Source organism: Colossoma macropomum, unplaced genomic scaffold (genome assembly GCF_904425465.1).
Source record: "Colossoma macropomum unplaced genomic scaffold, Colossoma_macropomum, whole genome shotgun sequence".
NCBI classification, from domain to species: Eukaryota; Metazoa; Chordata; class Actinopteri; order Characiformes; family Serrasalmidae; genus Colossoma; species Colossoma macropomum.
In genome coordinates, this window is record NW_023494806.1 from 22,704,577 (window position 1) to 22,727,180 (window position 22,604).

The following is a 22,604-nucleotide window of genomic DNA, read 5'->3' on the forward strand; positions in this document are numbered from 1 at the left end:
TTTTTTCTAAATAGAACCACAGTTTTTACTAAAGAAACTTTGAAGAACCATCTTTTTTAAGTGTGTATGATATATTGCTTCATTGGTTGGAACATGCAGCCACTGTTGCTCTCACTGGATGCTGCTGATGAAAGTTGGAAAATGCGTTCACTCTGTGGAAATCACATCATTTTCACGTTCAGGTTCGTGTGGGTTCTGTGTTATAATGAAAAAGTAATAAATGCGTTCAGATTAAGCTCGTTCAATAAGACAAATGTGATAATTCATGATGCACAAAATACTGTGAAATAATCATTATTTTAACAGCTCCAGTAATTACATATGAATAATGTTGTGTAATGTGAAGTAGATAAAAATATAGCAAAACAGTGGTAACTGTAGACTTCTAAGGGTTAAAGGCAAAGCATGAACAAATATAAAATGACATTTCAAATGGTATCTCGGGACCAGGTGTTGTCAGCTCCGCTGGACCGCTGAGGTAGAGATAAGCCTCACACTATGGAAACCACATATACAGGCTCTTATCTACCTGTTGCTGTTTTGTCCAATCTGTGTGGAGCTATATGAGGGTCGGAGGCCACTCGAGGCCACTCCGCTGCTTACGGATCAAATCTGAAGCAGGCACGGGTGAAAAGGCCCCACCAAAGCTGAGGATGGAAGGGATTAATTTTAAGCCAGAAGCCTTTGACCATATCGTGCGCTCTTTATCAACACTGATATGTTGCCTCAGTACAAAGCTTTGAGTTTTGAATGAATAGCTAATGCATGGAGCAAGCGGCTGAATGTGGAGGCAAACTTTATCTGTGATCTAACTGAAGGTGCTTGAGCCGCGGAGCTTGATTGTGTGTAGCAGTCACAGCATGCAGCATATTTGGCTTAGGTGGTTTGGAAGCTAATTGCTGTTTTACATCATATCATTCTCTCCTTATCTCTCTTTCTTGCGCTAGATGTCTTTCTCAAGCATCTCCTACTACTTCCATAGACCCACACACAGCACACATATACAGATTGTGACAAGCCACCTATACTAGTGTAATAGTTCAGTGGAAAATCAAAATTACCCAATTGTCCCCTTAGCCCAAACATAATTGATAAGCCAAGACAATTAGCCTTTAGTTGTGTGCAAAATTTGGTCAAATTATGTTTTGTTTATTGTCTAAGAGAAAATAAGTTAATCCTCTACAGAGACACACATTAATGCACAATTACTGATTATTTGTTGAATTTAACATAGGGAGAAAAAGTAAAAATTATAACACATTGTATATTTTATATTTAATTTGTTGCAATATGCTAAACTTAGCCAAAAACTTAAAGTGTGCGCTAAATTTTGCAGATAAATACCATATTTTTGTTTGTTAACTTATTTTCATGTAGAGGAGCAACAAAACATGTCATTGACATGGCATTACTGGGGGTGTTCAAACTTTTGCGTATGACTGTAGTACAAACTGCACACGTTTCCCTAAAACCACATTATGCCATAATGTAATATCAATGGCTTCGATTCAAGCCACATTTGTATGTGGTGTAAACCTGGTTCTGGACAAGTGATTCAGTGTGACCAATCAGATTGGATTTTTAATTTATTTTTTCATTCAGGGTGTGGAAGTTCTTAAAATGAGAACATGCGACAAAAAGTCTAGTTTAAACAGAGGATGTTGAAGCTTTTAACAGAAAGCTTTTAACATCTTGTAACACTGAGGTAATTATTTCTTCTTGCTGTTTTACAGCGACGGATTCAGTGAAGATTTGTACTTTGAATATTGCTGTGGAGCCGATTAGCCTTTTAGCTAACTCATGGCAGTGTCATTGACAGTGACTTGCTATAAACTGCTGTTCTTTTGTGAAATATAGCATGATCATTTTTCTTAGTAAGCTATAGTCTTTAAGTAATGGTACATGCCAACATCTAAGCTCATAGATGTGACCTGTTAGTTAAGCTTTGCCTGCTATGGCCAAGGCTAATACTTCTAACAAATACTAGAAGTCAATAGTCACCCAAATCTTTTCTGTAAATACACCCCCAGAGTGTTTCTCAGCTCACTCAGACCACATCCAGCTCTTCATTAATGTCACTCAGACTTGCAGATGTGGTTTAGGACTTACTGTGAGCTACACAATTTAATTTAATTTCACCATGTAGCTGAACGCAGCGGGTAGCCATTTTAGACCAAAGACACTGTGCTCTTGCATCCCACCATGAAAACATCATACCAACAGTCAAACATGGTGGTGGTAGTGTGATGGTCTGCGGCTGGTTTGCTCTAAAAGGACCTGCACGACTTGTCATAATTGATGGAACCATGAATTCTGCTCTCTATCAGAAAATCCTGAAGGAGAATGTCCGCCTGTCAGTTAGTGACCTAAAGCTCAAGCGCAGTTGGGTTATGCAGCAGGTCAGTGATCGGAATCACACAAGCAAGTCCACCTTTGAACGTCTCAAAAGAAACTTTTTTGGAGTGGGTTTTGGAGTGGGTAAGTTAAAGTGCTGACTTTAATCCCATTAAGATGTTGTGGACACCTTAAATGGGCAGTTCATGCTTGAAAACCCTCCAGTGTAGCCAAATTAAATGAATTCTGCAAAGAAGAGTGGGCCACAATTCCTCCACAGCGATGTAAAAGACTCATAGCAAGTTATCACAAATGTTTGATTGCAGTTGTTATTGCCAAAGGTGGCACAACAAGTTATTAGGCCGGGGTGTGCAATTGGTTTTTCACACGGGTGATAAAGGTTTTGAATAAATCTTTATCTTCAATAAATGGAAGGATCATTTAAAAGCTGTATTTTGAGTTCACTGGTGTTGTCTTTATCTTATATTAAAATTGGACTTCTAGCAAAAATAGAAGAAATTGGGAAGGTGGCAAATACTTTTTTCACAGCACTTTACTTTGTTGTCTCTGTAGTCGGGAGTCTTGAATAGGATGTCAGATAGAACACAAGTAAGCATGAGATTATCTTGTCTGATTTTAGGGTAATGGGAAAAATTGAACTATTGCTTTGAAAGTCCTTTATCCCTTTTGGTGACAAAACAGAGATGCAAAACGCTCAGCTCTGTACTGAGCTCTCAGTAAAATGTCTTTGAACATGTAAATTAAGAAAAACACGTTGCTTCAACAGAGGCATGCTGAAGTGGGTCAGAAGAGGTGGTGCTTATTGGTGGTGTTGAGAGGAGAGCAGCAGGCAGGAAGAGAGACAGGAGCACACTGGATGGTAGTGAGAAGGCCAGGCTATGATGAAGAGAGAGAGAGAGAGAGAGAGAGAGAGAGTGCTAGTCTTTTAGCACATTCCAAAGCACAGCTCTGAGAGGCTGGTCTGTGCACATGAGGCCGGCTCTGGGGCCGGAGGCTCTGGCTAAAAGAGCCGTTTTAAAAGAGCAGGGAGGTCAGTACGCACACACCCTTCGTGTATACACACACACTGACGCATACATACTCACTCAACGTTCACACATACAGACTTACAGTCGCACCCAGTGACACAGTCACATAACAGGGCCATGTGTAGATACACTTTCAAATCTAGTGTATTACATTCATGTGAGAGACATTAGAACCACCGTACACAACTGAGCAAACTTTGACTTCAACTTTTACTGAACTGCTTTGTTATTACTAGTAATTAACACGCTGAATATGAACTTTGCATGTGTTTTTCAGTGATTAAACAGGACAAATGCAGTTATATGCTTATTTTAGTATAATTAACTTTTGTAAATCAAGAGTTATTGTCGTTTTGCTATATATATGTAATTACACAATGACATGATTAGTTACATAGTAATGTAAGGAACAATATTTACATTGGAGCCTGCACTTCAGACTTTTTTCTTTTTGTTCTGATGTCAACAAATGACCGAAAGATGCAAAGGTCCAAAATGTTGGCTAGGAATCCAAGTGAGTGTAACTGGCTTCTCTGGCTGAGATGGCTCTCCTCTCCCTGCATGTCACTCAGTTCGATGCTTACTACTACTGCGGTCTGTTAGCTAACATAACAGAATTGGCAGATAGTGTTGTCCTCCAAGCATGTTGAGCTGTCCAATGATGTTAATGGCGGTTTCAGAAGATGCAGTGGTGCTTCACATGCCTTAGAAGAAGCACATGCTTGCCTTCATCTTTGCAGCTCAGTAGCATGGTAGGGGGAGATCTAGCCAGTGGCTGAAATTGGGAAGAAAATAGGGTTTAAAAAAAAGAACAAATTACAAAAACAAATTACAAATGGCAAACGAAAGCACTGTTCAGATTGTATTAGTTTATCAGTGGGAAGTCTCCTCAGTGATAAATTAGTGGGACGCCTCTTCAGTGATAAAACGCATCTGGGTGACAATAAAATTACTACTGGATGAGCGAGTTTATAATAGGTTATATTTTATTTTATGAGAATTTAACATTAAATCTTTAAGGAACTGACAGTTATACAACTAGTCATTCTTTCTAGAGAACTTTCTAAAAAAACCTTTTTTTAAAAACGTTATTGATGTTGTGAATATGTGAATAGAAAGTAAAGCAGTAGACCTTAAGATAATGCAATTATATGTGAAAATCAAGATCCTGCAAGCTTATTAAAGGGACAACCTTTGATAAGCCACTGGGTCTCGCTTTTCTCATTGATTTTATTCTCTTTCTCCTCCTGATAGCGCTCTCCTAGCATATAGAGTCGACATTTTACCACCCAGACCAAATTAATGGTTGAGTGATTCTTTACAAGCATCCCTTTTGCAATTCAGAAAGTATTCAATATCTGGAGGAGTTTAATATCTTATGCATGTTAGGGGACCAAATACAGCAAGTAGCAGCGATCAGACATCTTTTTTTTACAGCACCAGCTGACATGTGCCTGTAAAAACATGGATATGTGTATCTTGAAGGGACTAAAATGATCAGAGCACTGATGAGGTAATTCGGCCTGTAATTTTTTAAGGAGAGGAGAGAGGAAAACACAGACATGCTGACACAGACAGCAATAAAATCACACAGGAGCACCTGTAAAAGAGGAATTTACCCCAGGACCCCACATAACCGTAGTCTAGTCTGATATATGTTGTTTTCTATTTCTACAAAACGAGACAGACGGCAATAACTTTAGACTAATTTCGTTTAAAATTTGTATTTAAAATCATAACAGAACTTCTCCTCATCAAAATCTTCTCCTCTGTCTTAACAAAGATGGTATTGATTGAAAGTTTAGAACACTCTTGACAGAATTTCTGTACTTCTTCAATGTGATATAAGTGAGATTAATATCAAATTACGCCATGCTGTTGTTATCGCTGGTGATAACTTTTAGAGGTTAATGTTGAATTAGACTGCCTTTGTATGGACTTATTTGTATAAATTCAGAGTAATGACGCACATGGCTGATTGCTTTTGAATTGAGGAAGGTTAATCCTTTAAAATCCCAGGTTTATTACATACTAATGCTCTTATTCAGTAACTACAGGGACTTCAATGTAAACTGGCTGGGCTATTCGTAGGTTATAGAAGAAAAACTGTGGGTCTGTCGATGGCCCTGGCCATGTAAGAGGTTAAAGCAAGACAAACCTGGAGCTTCAATTGAAAAAAATAGCTATGTCCTGTATGGATTAAAGTCTTTGTTCCTGACACAAATGAACCTTGAAAAAGGTAGCAGAAACTGAATTTCCCTATGCAGTTCTTATCGTTTTCTCTTTTCAGCCCTTTCCACTCAGTGCCGTTCTTTGGCAATATGGACGTAAAGTGTGATGCAGGCGTGTAAAAGTGGATGTTTACATGTGCTGGACAAATGGATTCATGCAGGCATTTCATTACATCTGCTAACAAAGAGACACTTCTCTTCTGAAGGGCACCTGCAGCGTATGAGAAACAAACCTACACAGTTTTTCTCTCATTCAGCATTATAATAATGCAGTTTGTACGCTAGTCACAGATCGTTCAAGGATTTGATACGCTGTGCACGGTGAGATAAAGCCTTCAGTTTAACTTGTGCACATTCTCATACAACACTGATCTGTCCATGAATGGCCACTTCAGCTTTACTGATGAAAATGTATTCATGACATGGCTGGAGTCTCTCTACTCTTTTTATACTCACATACACGCATCATATTCATTTGCACATACACTCTAAACATGAATGTGTTGAAATAATTACCGCCAGTAACAGCCCTTATTAATAAAGCTTAATCTCATCTAATTTGTTTGTTCAACTGCACATGAAAGTGTTGTTTATAAGGCCATGCTGTAAAAAAATGATTTGCATTCTAACTACCTTTTTTGCAGAACTGTTTCTGGTGTCTGATGAAATAAGAACAATAATCTGAAAGAATAATAAACACAACAATTCATTGTGCAGTCTTTAAAGGTTAGAGACAACCTTCAAAGGCTTGATCCTCTGTTGTGTGCTTATTCTTTATCTGTGTTTTTACAAGCCTTTACAAGCCCTCCATTTAACCCTTTGAAGTTTGTGGTTATCACTGTGTTTACAAAAGTGTGGTGTAATTTCATTATGTTTTCTCATAGTTCATTGAAACAAGCACAGAAATTCTCTTAAAAATGTGGATTTTACACTTGCTTTCAATATACGTTTGTGCTTGTAAGTAGGAGATGTATTTAATTTGAAAAGTTGCTATTATGTCAACAGTCTTGTTTTTTAGACTGCAAGAACGTCAGAAGTTCAGACTCAAGCCTGTTGATCCTGAATTAAAATGAAATGTTAATATAAATTCATTATGTGAATAGCCACATTGTTCATTGTTACTATGTTACAGTAGCGAACCCTGACCTTAGAAGTAGACCTTTTGTTCAGGCCATAAACACAGTCCAAATAAGGGGAAAAACTCACCTCTGTGATAATGCTAACTTCTGCTGGCTTCCCTATGGGATTTTAGTAGTTTGTTATTGCTAGGCTGGTGGTAATTTGCATTAACATTTTTGGAAATTCCAAAATAAACACAGGCATTTGAAGCTTCTTAAAGACATGGCATCTTTTACTTGAAGGTTTTGAGAGATATTAGCATCTATTTTGCATTGTAGCAGTTTCACAGGTGCTCTTTGAGTAGAAAGGCTGATATAGAGCTGCCACCACTGTTTTCCACTTCTAACATTCATTCGACTGCTGCTCATATTCACAGTCATTGAAATATCTGGGGCTTTCAGAAGGCCAAGACTGATGCTTTGTCTCACATATTTAGTCCTACCTATTGTCGGTTCTAGAATTCAACCTCTTAAATGGCCAGGGCCCGCCGGCAGGCCCAAGGTTTTATTACACACTTCTATAGGCTAAGAAAAGCTCAATCAGTTTGCACTGGAGTTCTTGTAGTTACTGAACAGTAAGCATCAGTATGTAATAAGCCTGGGATTTTAAGGAGTTAACCTTTTTTTCATCTAAAACATTGCAATGAAACTCTTATGTAGTGTAAAAATAAGCAAGATTTTGTCAAATAAAATGAACTAAAAAATTACAGACATTTATTTTTTAGTTTCCAGAAGTCATTAGGCCTTCTCTGAAGTCCTAGAAGGCCCTGAGAGTTCCCCTTTGCTGTTATTACATTTGAATAGCATACCAAAACAGCAGATATTGTTGTAATTTTCTATAATTCTGAAAACTTCCAGCTCCAGCTCCCCCCGTGACCCAGAAGGATAAGCGGCTTAGAAGATGTGTGTGTGTGTGTGTGTGTGTGTGTGTGTGTGTGTGAAAACTTCCAATAGACATTAAAGTGCATTATCTAAATCTTGCTAACAAGAATGTTTGGAATAGAGGTCGACTGATATGTGGACCCATTCTGATACTGGTTATCAGTAGACAAGGACACTGGGCTGATATATCGGGCTGATATTTATGGGTTATGTATTTGAAGTTTAAATAGTGTGGAAATTTATATCAACACAATTCCTACATAAAATAAACATTAAGTGAACTTGATGTTTAATAAAATAATGAAACATTTGAACAACTAAAAATAAAGTATGCAGAGCTTCCAGACAGTATACATTTGGAAATAATGAGAAAATGTAGTATTATATTTTAAAATAAATATTTATTGATAACATTAAACTTTTTAATAACTCTTTAAAATAATACAAATGAAAAAATATGTAATGTGATAACCCCCCAAAAAAGAGCACACAAGCAGATTTAAAGGGCTGAATTCCCTTGCTTTCTGAAATAGTTTAAAGTAATATTTAAACATTGCTAAAGCTTAAAAAACATACTGTTCACTCCTCAGTCCATACAGTCCATGTATGGAAATTAATCTGCAATAACTGTTTTGAAAAAAAACTTTTCAAAAAGTTTTGAATTAATTGTTTCTGTGATGTCATCAGGACCAACTGATTCAGATATATTCACCTATTCAGCCTACAGCAGTTTAGCCCCACCCACTCATATTTATATTCTAAAGAGTGTTTATGCTCTGACAGGACAGCCAATCAGAACAGAGCTTATTTACATATATCATTCTTAAAGTCACAATACCAAAATCAGCCTGTTTAATTCTAAGGGATAAAAAGAGGTTGAAAATGATCATATTGTCTGTTTTTGGTGCATAAAACCACACAGATGTTTGAAGTGAACCTCAAGGGAAAAAATAAAATTCAGGGAAAATAGAGGATATGGGCCCTTTCAGAGACAGGCTTTAATTCAAGCTGTGAAGTGTGATTCACAGTTGTATTTAGCTTGCAGTGAAGCCTATCTAATGTTTCTCTCATTATTATTAATCATTATTTTTGCAGAGGTTTTTTGGCTCTTACCATTAAGACCGGTTCATTAAGTCTTCAGTTCATTTCTGTTTAATGTTATTAGTTATAAACAGATGCAAAAGCTCTCATTCTAAAGATAAAACTACAGATCGTGGGAAACAGATGATTTTCTCTCATGAAATAAACTTATTCTACCGATGACACTGTGTGCGCTAGAGTGAGGGAGTGATGTTAGTGAGTAAGTTGGGCTTTTTGCCAAATGACTGTGCCGTTCCACTTCAGCATGTCTTTATCGTTCCACTCAGGTACACATGTAGCTTAGGCTGAGAATCAATCGAGCCCTAGTTTGAAGATTTCTGTATGTTCGTTGTTGTAATGCCTAACTCTGACCATATGTTATTTGGGTCGATAAAAGAGAGAGAGAGAGAGAAGCAGAGAGAGAGAGAAAGAGAGGGCGAGAGATCATTAGAGAGAGTGCACCAGCTCTTTTTTTAGGAAGTGGCCTCACTTTCCAAGAAATGAAAGAGAAAGTTAAAAAACATGGACAGCAATATATGCATGCAAGTTAAAATGCTTAAAGCAGAAACCACTAAGCATATTGTGACAATCAGCCCTGCTTTGCATGCCAGAGTTTTTAACATGCCAGGTTGTTTTGACTAGGGACGTGCACAGGTACTCAAGTACTCAATTAACCATTCAAGATGCCAGTATTCAATACTGAATTGACTATTTGGGTACTCGTTCCATTTCATCACAGGAAAATGGAGAAAATAAAGACTGTGTTCAGTGAAACGCTGTTTTTTGTTTTAGCAAGAATATAAATTGGCGTATTTCTGAATAAGAATGTATATGACACTGTGCCACTGCGCTACACCTCAATGTGACCCGTGCTGCACCCTAATGTGCTACTGATTTTTTTTTGACTCCACCAGCCAACACCAGAGCTAAACACCTAAACTAGTAAGCCTCTGAATATCGAAATGTGTCTTAATGTACATTCCTAGTTAAAAAAAACTTTATCCAGGAGTCTGATTAAATAGAAAAAAAGAAAAAAATAGAGGTTTACATTGTTACACCAGACTTGAGCCTCAAGAGGGATGATTGCCTGGCTGGATCTCTGCATGTAGCTCATACTTGTGCAAAAACTAATGATTGGTTTTGTTTTCTTCTCCCAAGGCCGGCATGATCCGTACTGACTCTGATGAATACATCATCGAGCCTCTGGAGCGTGGCACACAGGAGCATGAGGAGAACGGGCGAGTGCACGTGGTGTACAGAAGATCCGCTCTACTTCTAGCTCCTTCGGACGTCTCTGTGGACTACCAGCCTCTTGGTATGTGCTTCGGCATTCTCAATTGCATGCTTTCTTCTTTTTCGTCCACAGAGTAATTTTTAACCAAGGACTGTGGAGGTCAGGTCCATTCTGCAGCCTTCTTCTTTGGAATTTTGCCCCTTTGCTTTTTCAGGTCCTCATTGTTTCTTGACCTTGCCTTTAAATTGCTTGTCAGCTTTGCTTCCTCTCACCCTTCCACGAGGCAAACAGTGATCTCTACCAATGATTAAAACCTCTGTTTGCTCGTATATTTGGCAGGGTTACATTAAACCCTCTGAGCTGCTCTTGTCGGCCCCTTTTGCACATCACGTTTCTGCTCGGCTTTCACCTTGTGGTTTCACAATCAGGTGCAATCAAGGTACCAATACCCACATGGATTCCAGCTTCCCAGGTCATATCAATCTGAAAGCCTTTGTACTGCCGACCCTTTTGCCAAGCAATCTGTTCTTCAGGGACTTTGTGTTATTACCTGCATTCAATCAGACGAACAATACTTCCACCCAAATCCAGCCCCTCATAATCAACGCCCTCGCTCAATCTGCTGAAAAAGCTTTATGTTTTGAGTGCAGGAAAGTAATTAAATTACTACTGATTTGGCAGATGCATTAGATTCAAGTGCGGAAAACAAGCACTCTTTGTACATAAGGGATCGATTCCTCATATTAGCTACACATGATAAAATACTCAAGCATCTGAAGCATATAGAAGGTCTTTGTAGATGAGTCACCGCACTCTTATCTCGTCCTCATCGGCATTTTAGGTGGAATTCTTTTCCGGGCAGCTTCTAAACATCTCAACAGCACTTCTTCTTCGTGAGCGTCATTTTTATTGTTGTTTTCAGAATAATTCTATAATTACATTGGAAAGCTCAAGGCTTTCTTGCTCTACAACTGTTTTTAAGATTTCCTCTCATTCATTCGCCTCTAAAAGGGGAGTGCTTGTGTGGTTGTTCCAGTTGCCATAGCAATGTGATGGCATGCCATTGTTCCAGGTGGGAAGCATACTGGATTGAGAAATGATTACCCGCTCTGTCCCTGGTTGCTTGGAAATCCCAGCTCGTTTGTGACAGCCTGGGGAAAAGGGTTCTCTCCCTTTTTCGCAGACCCTGCATATTCCCTCCCCTACTGAAGCCACAATGTCTAACTTCCGGATGTATTTTTCTTCCTTTTCTATTGCATTAAAGAAGCAGACACACAGCTTGATTCAGCCACTGGATGCAGATCAGCAGTCCCTGGCCAATTAGGCATGGTGGCGCATATTCGTGAACAATACTCTGTCCTGCAGTTTGGTTAGTCATAGCCATTTGTGGCAATGTAATGCATTACATTACACCAGCCCCATGGGCTTTGTGTATAAAAGAGGATTTAGAGAGTAATTTCGTCCAATTCATACTGTATGTAGGACAGAAACCTCAACATGGACTTATTTGAACAACTCACCCATTTTAGCCCGGCAGAATGTGTCCATTGAGAGAGTTGTGACACTGTCTTAGCCTTGGCTCTCAGTATCGGGTCGGGTAAGTACAGTAAGTCAGCACACTAGTGAAAGAGGCTCTCAGAGACGCTGCTGAGCTGCCTGGCCCTTCAGTGCTCTTCCCAGTTCTGTTATTTGAACACCTTCTATGAAGGTCAGGTCAGGGCCTCTCCTCGCCTTCCAGTCTGAAGCAGGTACTCTAGTTCCTTAAAGGAACACACCACCTGAAACAGAAACAGAGCAGAAAGGACTGTCAAATGATTAAAATAGTTCATCTTGATTAATCACATTATTTTGTGTAGTTAATTGAGTTAAATTGCACTTTTCTTGTTTGCTTAAAGATTTTTTTTTTATTTAAAAAGCTGTGCATTTTTTTATCCATATGAGTGAATAAAATACGTTTGATCAGGATGTATTTATTACTTTCAGTGATTTAGTGATGTTTTATTATAATTTTTTTTTTCGTATTATTATCATATATAGACCATTCTACCAAATTAGTTCAAACTGCAGTTCATACCTTAGATATTTACAAGGATTAACTCTTTAAGCCCAAGGCATTGAGATGATAAGCTAAATATGTACAAAATCATAATTTATAGGGAACTGTCCGTTGGGAGGTGTCTGTCCCAAACCTTAACCCCTAAATTTGTGAAAGTAATGCTTAAAATGGTTTTATCACATCTTTTGATTTATTTTATAGTTGAAAGATTTATCACAGGTTTCATTTTTAAATGAAAAATTTGCTGTCCCATGTTTTCGTCACTAACGAAACACAAAGCATCCTATTTTAGTCCTATTTTAGTCACACTCATGCATTTTAGAGCAGAAAATTAAACTGCATCCTTGTCCTTCCTGGCCACGTGGTGAGCAGTTAATGAGCTTAAAATGACTGAGCTAAAATTGCCACTACTGAAACAGTCACTATTGAAAGATTTGGTAGTGTTTTGGTAGTTTTAGTAGTGACAAAATGGAATGTTCAATCATTTATTTTAATACAATAACCATAATTAAGGCATAAGGTCACTTAAAGCAAAAGTATTTCAGTCTAAAGTCCAAATCAGTTAAAAGCCCAAAAAGACTCTATTCCAGTAGAATGATCTTTACAGTCAACTCGATTGCAGTTGTGATTGCAGCACTTGTTTTTTCTCTTGATCATACAGCTCATGGATTCTTGTTACAGTGGACAACAAGACACAGTGGTTCTCAAGGGTAACTGTAGCCTTGCACTTTCCTATTGTTTTGGTTAGTTTACTGACCGTTGATTTGTAACACTATCCAGTGTAGTCTGCCGAAGGTGCTGTAGGTATTTCTTTAAAAGCCATTCCAAATCTGTATTTGAATGAAAAAGCTACAATTGCAAGTTCTGTCATAGCAACATAGAACATGCATGCAGCTGGGCTTCAGCCTCGACTACTATTCGATGATTTGACGGATCAAGCTAGAAAAATGCATTAACGGTGTTATAAGAAATTAACAGCATTAATAATTTATCACATTACTGGGTTATTAACGTTACGTTTGACAGCCCTAGTACATTTTTAAACAGTGTTTGCAAGAGTGGTAAAACAGATAATCTCTAGACTGAGGCAGGACATAGAAATGAAGAGTTCATTTGCAAAAAACGATAAATGCCATCCTTTAAAAAAACAAGCTATGGTGAGCTATTCTTAACACATGATGCTGTTGCATCTAAACAGTGCACAGTATGTCTGACAAGTAACCACTTTGGATGTTTCAATTTCAGCCATGTGTGTGTAATTCTATACTGGACATATATTGCAATATTATGGTGTACAAGGCAAAATTTCTTAACTCACATTGTGCACTAAATAGGGAGCAGTGAGCCATTTAAGATTCAGCCTTGTGATTTTCCAAGGTATGACCTTATGGATGTTTAATGTTGCCCATTATTGGGCTGTTTTTGTTGCAATTGTCAGCACTTTACCTACTTATTTTATGTTAAAGAATGTGAAATATTCCACTTGTATCCATTAAATGGCTTTGTTTAACTCTGAAACATGAAATGACCGTTGAAGTTATCTGCTTTGCCAAAAAACAAAATTTAAATAAAAAAAAAAAATTAAGTTTAATTTGGAAGTTACGTGTATTTTGTTGTTATTTTTACTTAATCAAAACAATCCAATTGCAGTTTGATATTACCTGAAATCCACAACAAAAAATCATGATTTATGAATATTCATTAAAATGGAGATCTGTTTTTGCCAATGAGCTCTTCAGAGGTTCTCTGGGATAGAAATGTTATTGCAGGGCGTGGAAAAGTTTGCTCAGTACTGTTCCATATATTCAGTTCCTTTTATGGACCATGTAGTCCCCAGTGTTTAGATCAACAAGTTTGTGAGCTGGGTCTGAAAACAATCAATACTTTTTCACTCTGTGCTCCAGATAGTAATGAACAGAGCAGTACGGCCGACCCTCCCTTATTATAGATAATCTCAGCCATGCTTATTCAGTCAAACGCTCCCTGTGATGTTGAACTCTTCTTTAAACAAACAGCACTAAGGGGATTACACAAGGGAGAGTGATAATAATCAGCTAAAACATTATTCCTCTTCAAAGTCATATTGTACAAACATAACACTTGGTGTGAATAATTGTGTCTAAATGCTCCCCATAGTCACTGAAGTCAATATGTGCTTTTTATGCTTATGCAGACTGCATTCTGTATCAGTAGGGACATGATAGATGCTGTTTCCTAACACAAAGTTCTTACACTTCATGATGCTTTGAGTGGCTTATGAACAGAACTTCTTGCAAAGTGTAAACAGACTATATATGTTAAATGTATTGAATACTTAACATGATAGATATATAGAAAAATGTTCTAATCTTTATTTGGGACATTCTTGATTGCTTGCATTGTTATGTTTGCAATTGGTCTGCCAACAGAAACCTGCATGAGAGAAATGCTTTAGAGGATTCGGTTCATAGTCTATACACATTACTTACTATAATAAAGTTATTTAATTTCAGGTACAGGTATAAAATCATGAATTACAAAGCAGTTGCAAATTTAACAATCTGTTAATTCACTGAAGTGTTTTTAAGACCAGTGGTATGATGATAATCTTCATATGGTCTGTTAGCGCCAGCTAGAGGGATTAGCTCAGCATTATTTTGGACTTGATGTCAGCTCTAGTTTAAATAAAGACATTCTAGCGAATTATTGGCATGCAAATAAAATGTTCTTTACTTTGTATGGCTCAATTTTTAAGTATTTATTTCTGTAAAGGCTTGAACTCAAAGTCTTTATTTCTGGCCTGATAGCCGCTTAGCTTTCTGTTAGCAGCAGCAACCAGTGATGTTTACCTGGCAGTTATTCATCTGGTAGGATTTTGTAGGCTTGGATTTTAGCAATAACAACTGGGCTTTGTCAACAAGCATTGATTAAGAAGCTTTTCATATGTCCTTTGAAGCACTGCACTCATAATATTGCTGTTCTTGCCAAACTTTCAGCCAAGCTGTAGTGACAGCCACAAACTGCACATTGTCCCAGAATATGTCAGAGACATTTAAAAGCAAGCTTAAGATAGCTTAAGAAGCAAACACATGTTCCTTGACTTAGCCAAAACTATAATGAACAGCACTTCTGTTCCCCAACTGGATATTTTTGCCCTAATCTCAAAATAAAATGGTCACATGAAGGATAAGGTGGTTTTGCATTATACACATGTTTACATATTTTATAATTTTATAATTGATCAACAGGTTTGAATCCGCATTTCTGACCTTTTCAGTTTATTCTAATGTCCAGAAATTACAGAAACGTGGCAAAAATATAAAGAATAGTTTTACTTTCTGCACAACAACACTGTACAAACAATAATAACTTTACAAGTAAAGATTTCTTCTGCTTTTACTACAATTAATGTGGTATCGAGAGAAAGTTTAGAATCAGCTTTTTTGACAACACTCCTCTGCTTGTTTCATGAAGCTGCTAGCGAGAGAAAAGGCATTCGGACCTAGAGAGTCCAATGCATTGTTGCCACTGCGACCAGTGGATTACAGTGAGGTTCCTAAATGAAATGTCAGTAACTGGTCTCAAGTATTGTTGTAACAGATTTGCTGAGTTCTGCCCAGCAATAAAGAATCATAAATTGCCAACATAAACAAGACAGAGTTTCTCTCCACGGGCAGTGCCTTATCCATCCAAAAGGTCAGAAGGCCCGGCATGGTAGCGAATAACATTATTCTTATAGCACTCTGACAGACCCCATTTAGTGTAAATTGCAGACCTTGCATTTAGAGCCTTGCCTTCCACAGCACCTTGCCTGTTTACACTAGTGCTGATTTGTTACAGGTTCTGCAGAATGGCAGATTGTCCAGACCAGCTGAGCAGCTCCAGTTAACAAAAGGGAATAACAAATAACAAATAATTGCAGCGTAGACTCGGCTGCTCGCACTGCTAGAAATTGCGGTTTTAAAATGCTGCAGTCACCAAGGACCTCTAGCAGGAGGGGGATTAAAGATTTTACATCAGCGAAGAGGTTGAGGCAGAGTGTGAGAGGTTCACAGAAACAGGTTGCCACCACTGAGAGTTTTTGTCTGGTATGGTCAGGGAAGCACACAGCTGTAGTGGTCAATGGCTTTTGTTCCCAGCCACAAAGGCATCTCAGAAAAAAAAGATCCAGATTTGGCCGCTGGTGATTTGTATTTGTCACACAGCTGTGTTAGGCTGAGCCTGCGCTGCTGAGCTCAGAGGAATTTGGTGAGCTGGCAAGAATGAGAAATATTCAAGGCTGACGACAAGTAAAGAAAATGAAAACAGAAGCCTAAACATATAATCCTTCTAGAAAGAGCAGGTGAACGGAGTCAGAAATGGCAGAGAGGGGAGATAAAACAGACTGTGAACATAAGGCAGACTTAAAGTTAAAGCTAAGACATTGCTTGACATTAAGCTGCTTATCAGCATTATGCATTACCTCCATAATGCATTTCTTCCCCTCCGGCCAAATTCTTTAAGTGGAAAAAGGGTACTAATTCAGTGAATATTGGATGGTAAAATATTTACTGCAGTTCCAGAATTCTGAGCTCGGACGGGTGTTCCAAAGACGCTGATGTTGCATCAGGTTGGAGTGGACTTTAGCCTAGAAAGGTTTCAGGGATAGTTTAACCAAACAGTGCTTATACTAGCATTGTTTAGTTGCACTGCATTTAAAGGGGTGGTAAAAAAGGAGTCAAAGGATAGCTTAACCAGTCAGGACTAACGTGGCTAACAATTAACAGGACATAACGTTGCCATGCTAACTACCTTTGATTCACTGTTAGCCTTCATTGTTCCTTAATGGTTAGGGCTGGTCTCGACATTACAGGTGTAGCTGGGGCCACACAGAGGTCATTGGCTAGGAGCATCTGTTCTCCTTTGGAATCCTACGGCCCTGGAATCCACTTAGCGACAACTCGGCAACCGCGGACAATCAGCCTTTCTGGCACATTAGGGAATGACAGAGTAATGGCACCCACTTAGGAAGTGAGCCATTGTGATGGCAAGGGACTTGATTGTGAGTAATGACATCTTCTTAAGGGCAGTTTTAAAGTTCCCTCCTCCTCCGATGTGCTGTCAAAGGGACTCAACGTAAAGATTTTTCCACGTTAGGAATAAAGGGCTTTGAAGTGCTCTTTATTCAATTGAATAAAGAAGACTGGCCATTTTCCCATCCCTCATTACCATATTGGAACCAGTTGCTGACACATGAAGATAAATATATCCCAGTAGCAGGCCGGCAGGAAAAGGAAGACACTGTGAGCTTTATGCGGTGTACACAAAAAGATGAGAGGGAAATTTCATTGCACTCCGAAACCCAGTTATGGCATGGCCTAAGAAAAAAAAAACTTCAAAAAACAGTTGAGTTTTATGAGCATCATAAAACCTTCAGCTGTGCAATCAGCTGCACCATTACAGTCTCATCAGGTTCTTTTCTGATGTTTATTGAAGTTTCCACTGAAGAGATTCCTCTAAACAAAAGAAGAAAAGGATAGTTTGGTAACAAGGGCAATTAATGTCATGGGAGACAGTGACCATTCAAATCTGCTGTTAATAAAGAAAAAAACTAAATATTTTCTTTGAGAATCTTTGAAGGAATTGCTTGCGACTAACTGTGGAGAAAGCATTCCATGTTCTTTTTACCAAGTGCTGTTTGATTAAGTATGACAGCATAGACTTTAGTTTTCCCTGGAGTAGACCTTGACAAACCTATCCTGAGACTGATAAATTGTTGGTAATACCTTACAGTTTTTTCTTACTTTCAAGAAAAATGAAATGACAGGCCTCTTGAGGGTACCGCTAACAATGTCTCAAAAGACAGGAGTGGATACAATGCATTACTTAACATTTTAGGTAAAGGGTATATTTTCACTTTTGAGCCGTCACGGCATGATTTGTATGGATTCAGGACTGTGTGAAGAGTTCAAGGCCCCTGGTGTCTCGTTTCCATACTGGCCTTCTTATGCACCGTGACCAAACGCTGATCCACAAGTCAGGGAAGAAAATCCCTTTCTTTCTTCTGTTGTTCTATCAAGGCCTCATTTTGAGATGAAATATTGATTTTTCTAATCCACAAGTGGACTGATGAGTCGTCCAACCATGCTGCATTCTCTCTCCAGTTCGTTAAGATGCGCACCACATTGTTGGTTCAGATAAACGGCTGGGGATGAACATTGGGATGAATGAAGATCTTGTTCCCTCTTGGAGGAGGAGCTTGAATTTGTTGCACATATTCCCAAATTTTAATTGGAAACACTGGTCAGAGTTGCTTTGGCCAAGCATTCGCTTGATGTCAGAATAGCGCTGAGGGATTCCAAAGTATGCAAACCAGTTCTCTTCCCAAACCAGCTTTGTACGCAAACTTTCACTTCGCCCACCAGCAAGGGAAAATTTCCTGCGACTTCGGCTGCATTGGCATTATCTAAGGAGAGTTTGTGCTTTTCCTCATAAATTAATCGAGTGTAGACCATCAATCATGAATCGTGGAGGCGCTGTTCTTTCCATATTCCCCCTCAAAGTTAAGGCGTAATAGTTGAGGTCCTGCCTGATGAATTCTTTCCATGAAACCTTGTTATAATTATCCTCCGTAGTCCTGGCTTGAAAAATCGAGACAACCTTGGGAGCATTTTACATCACTTGAGTGTATCAGAGCTGGTCAGTTAAGCTGTGAGCGTTCGTTCCATTGAATCACCCCTCAGCCATGCCATCTGGCAGTGAAATAGGAAGTGCTTTATTACCATCCCACAATACCCTTCTTCTTCACTCTCTGTGCAAGGGCTGCCAGCATTAGACACTCTGGCAAAAAAAGGAGGCATTCCTAGAATTCTTAGTCCAGAGGATGATGTCATTCACACTCTGCTTATTCTATTCTGCAGATTGTTCATTAGCTGAAATTGAAGGGAGACTGGACCTGGCGACTGTGGTGATCACCCAGCAAATGTGTAATGCATGAAGGCTTGTAATATTTTTATACTTTAATGTTTTGTTTTGCCAAGATTCCTTTGCATTATTCATTGGCTGCTTGGTTTTACACTTGTGCATCTTATTTATGTCAGTAGAAAGGTCCAGGTCTTAGCTTTACCATCCAATTTTAGAGCATTCAGAATCTGCTTAAAGTGCAAGTATACCTCTGTCTTTGAAAAATTTCAGATCATTTAAGGACATTTTAAAGGTTTCTTCAGTGATGTCTGGAGATGACAATCATTTTAGGGCATTCTGAGACATTTTAGTGGTTGCAGGCCTTTTTTACGTCAACGAAATCATCATCAGTATCACTCACAAAGTGTCCTTGGGTTTCCCAGGGACCAGGATTTCCTCTGGACTTTTGGACTTTCTTTTGATGTGAATATCTGTGTCGTATGTGAAGCGTAAGAAATTTCACATCCTCCCGGGATATCAGAACCAGATTCTTCTAATGCTAAATATCCTAAAGCACTTTGCTGGGGTTGCAGTGAGGTTTTGTTTGCTTTTTAGCAAGAACTTTTTCTTCTTGCGGTGCACCTGGCTTCCCTTAGACAAAGCTCAATATTAAGACTTTGTAGCATTTCCGTCAATGTGGCCACATCTGTTTTTGTTTTGCGGGACGGAGAATCTGGAGAACACCATGCCTTTGTGTGTGCGCGTGCCTCTGTTTGTCCGTCTGCCTGTGTGTGTGAGCACAGCCGCGCTGTGGGAGGGGATACATCTGGTTGGTTATGGAGGTCTTTCCCTGGGGTACGTCCCAGACTCCGGCGTAAGAGAGAAAACAGTCGACACAAGCTGCATGGGTTTTATTTGCATTGCCATCGAGATATGAAATAGCCCTTCACCCTCTAGACCCTTCAGAACCTTTGGGCAGCATGTGTCTGGTAGCCAAACTTGATGACTCTTCATTATAGATCAAAACATAAACAAAAGGCCAGGAGGGGAGGATTGCCTTCTCATATCCCCAGTATTACTGGATGGTGGTCTCTGTGGCTTTGCGGAGATTCAGCTGTCACATCATTAACAGCATGAGTGACGTTTGAAAGGGGAGCCAAGTGTCATGTCAGCTCACAAGGAAAAGCCAAGAGCAAGTCTGACAGAGGTCCTCTACCGCCTGTGTGGTTTATACAGCATGATTTATTTCTGGCACATCATTTACCACTTTAGATATGAGCTGTCCTCATGTCAATCCATGAGAGGGGTTCTAGAGAATAAATGATGTGTATGCTATATGACCTCTTAATATGTCTCGGAATATATCTTATATTAAAGTCTTAAAGTCTTGATTAAACTTGATTTAAAAAAATGAAAACTTTCAAGAAAAATTTAAATGATGATAATGCATATTTCAAATTCTCCTGCTGATCTCAGAGTAAGGAACAGACCACTTATAGGCATTTTTGACAGTTTTCGTAAATTAAGTCTTTTTAAAAGCTTTCTTGATTATCTTTCTATGTTAAAGAATTTTGGAATCTTTGAAAGGCTATGCTTTGTTATTGTTCCGTTAAATCAGTTTTTTTACTAATACAATAAATAATAGGCATAAACAAAAAAAGCAAAATTGATAGGAAATTAATTTACTGAAAAAAATATTCTGACACCACAAAATAATAACATTAGTACTTTGTTGCAAAGCGGCTGTTGGCAGGTATAGCTTTGAGATCTCTGTGTTATAATTAGGTTTTTGCAGCATAGTGGTTCAATTTTGGTCCATTCCTCTTGCAAACCATCTTCAATTAGTCAAGGTTATGAAAATCCCTTTGATGGACAATTTCATATTTCTCCATAATTTTTTTCATAGCATTTAAGTCAAGAGATTGGCTAGGCCATGCAAACACCTTCACCAGATATACAGACATATTTTGGCTATTATTTTTGGCTATTATTTGGCTATTATTTTTGATCTCTCCTTGATCAAATGTGTCCCGGTACATCACTCCACTCATATTTTCTTTGTTGATGTGTAATGCCCTGGTACTGCTTGCAGAGAGGCAGCCCTATGACAAGATGCTCCCACCTCCATACTTCACTGTGTACTTCAAAGTTCCATGAACCTTACTTTTTTAAAAAGTAGGGTTTGTTCCTGCTGCTTTCAGGTCATCCTGCAGCTTCTAGTTACTGCTGGCTTGTCTGTTATCTCCCTTATCATTAAAGAAAAATCTTTGTGGCGCACCTGTCCAGGGACGGTTAGTTGTGGTTCCATGAATTCTGTATTGAATTGCACATTATCAAACCAGTTGTACTGACAGGGATGTCTTTTAGTCTTTGCTACGGACTAGTGTTTAACTATTATTTAATAATATTGTCCCAGAGAACTTCACCTTCACTATTATTGCTACTTAGCTAAAATCTTCCTAACCAATGACAATGTCTTTTATAATGACACCAGGTGCAATTTGCATGAGAACATTCTTATTTTTTGCAGCATTAATATAAAGGACCTGATTATTTTTTTCAACATTAACATATATGTGTGTTTAAATTAAGTTTTTAAACATATCTTCGTTCATGCTTGTGAATTAACACATAGTACTTTTTATTAAGTATTTCTTAGTCTTGATTTAGCAGCACATCAGACAGAAAAGAAAAGCATAACTGGCACTGTGGGAACCAGTGGAGGTCGACAGCATCTGTGAAGTGATCAGAGAGTCCTTCATTTTTAGATGGGGATGCATGTTGGACATGTTTCCATCTCTAGCTACGACTGTTTTCAGGCAAAACTTACAAACGGCTCCCGTCCTTCAATATGTGAATGGGCAGAATGTGTTTATTGACCCTTTTACTAGATAGATGTGAACTAGAATTTGGACACTGTTACAATTTTATAATACTGTCATCAATTTGAAATACCGACATCATTTTTCACTACTGCATTATACTCTGTGTTTAATCTCTCATTTAGTACTAGTGCCTAGGTAGCATCTAGCACAGGCCCATTACATACATGCACACTGTGATGTGCAAATTCTGTCAGGTCCTTCAATTGCCATTTAAATTGCACAGAAGTGCAGAATATTGTATATGCTGCCATATAGAAATCATTGAAAAATCCCTTCATTTTTTACATGGTGTAAGTGCTGGTGACAGCAGAAAACATGCCTCTGAAAATATGCCTGGTTGAATAGAGTTGATGAAAAACGCCCTTCCTCCAGGCAGGTTGACATTGTCACTGTGGACAAACATGCAAATCTTCTTCTATTATGAAAAGTGACAATCTCTGGCTTTGCGCTTGAATATGAAAGGCTTTGAAAAGCCTTTTGAATTATGCATAAATTATTGAACAGTCAGTTTGACCCATGCCTCTGGATCAGGCCACTGACTGTGGCATAAAGAAAGTTTGTGTTTCATTCTCTCTAGAACTTTCTACAGTGCAGGAAGAAGTTCTTTTTGACTGCCTATTGAAACTGTGGCATTGGATGTAATAATGCCTATTGGTTTCAATGTGGTATGTGGTATTAGGAGACTTAATCAGAAGAATTTGACTGTGTTTCATTCACACTGTACCTCTTTCATTCACTCACTCTCAATAGTGAACCTCCAAAGCTCTAAGAGAATGTGCATTTCTTTAAATGTTTTAATGTTACTCAACATTGATTACCTATTGCAGTCTTATCTGCAGCCTGCGTTTGAAAACAGACATCTAAGAAGAATCAG

The 22,604-nt window shown here is 38.5% G+C and overlaps 1 protein-coding gene across 1 annotated transcript in view; it reads left to right on the forward strand.

The window, feature by feature from the left end:
- adamts3 (ADAM metallopeptidase with thrombospondin type 1 motif, 3) overlaps nt 1-22,604 on the forward strand; it is a 165,808-nt gene that overhangs the window by 25,412 nt on the left and 117,792 nt on the right. The window contains exon 4 of the mRNA XM_036598371.1: nt 9,853-10,009. Coding sequence (XP_036454264.1) covers nt 9,853-10,009 — 157 coding nt within the window. The remainder of the gene's footprint in view (nt 1-9,852; nt 10,010-22,604) is intronic.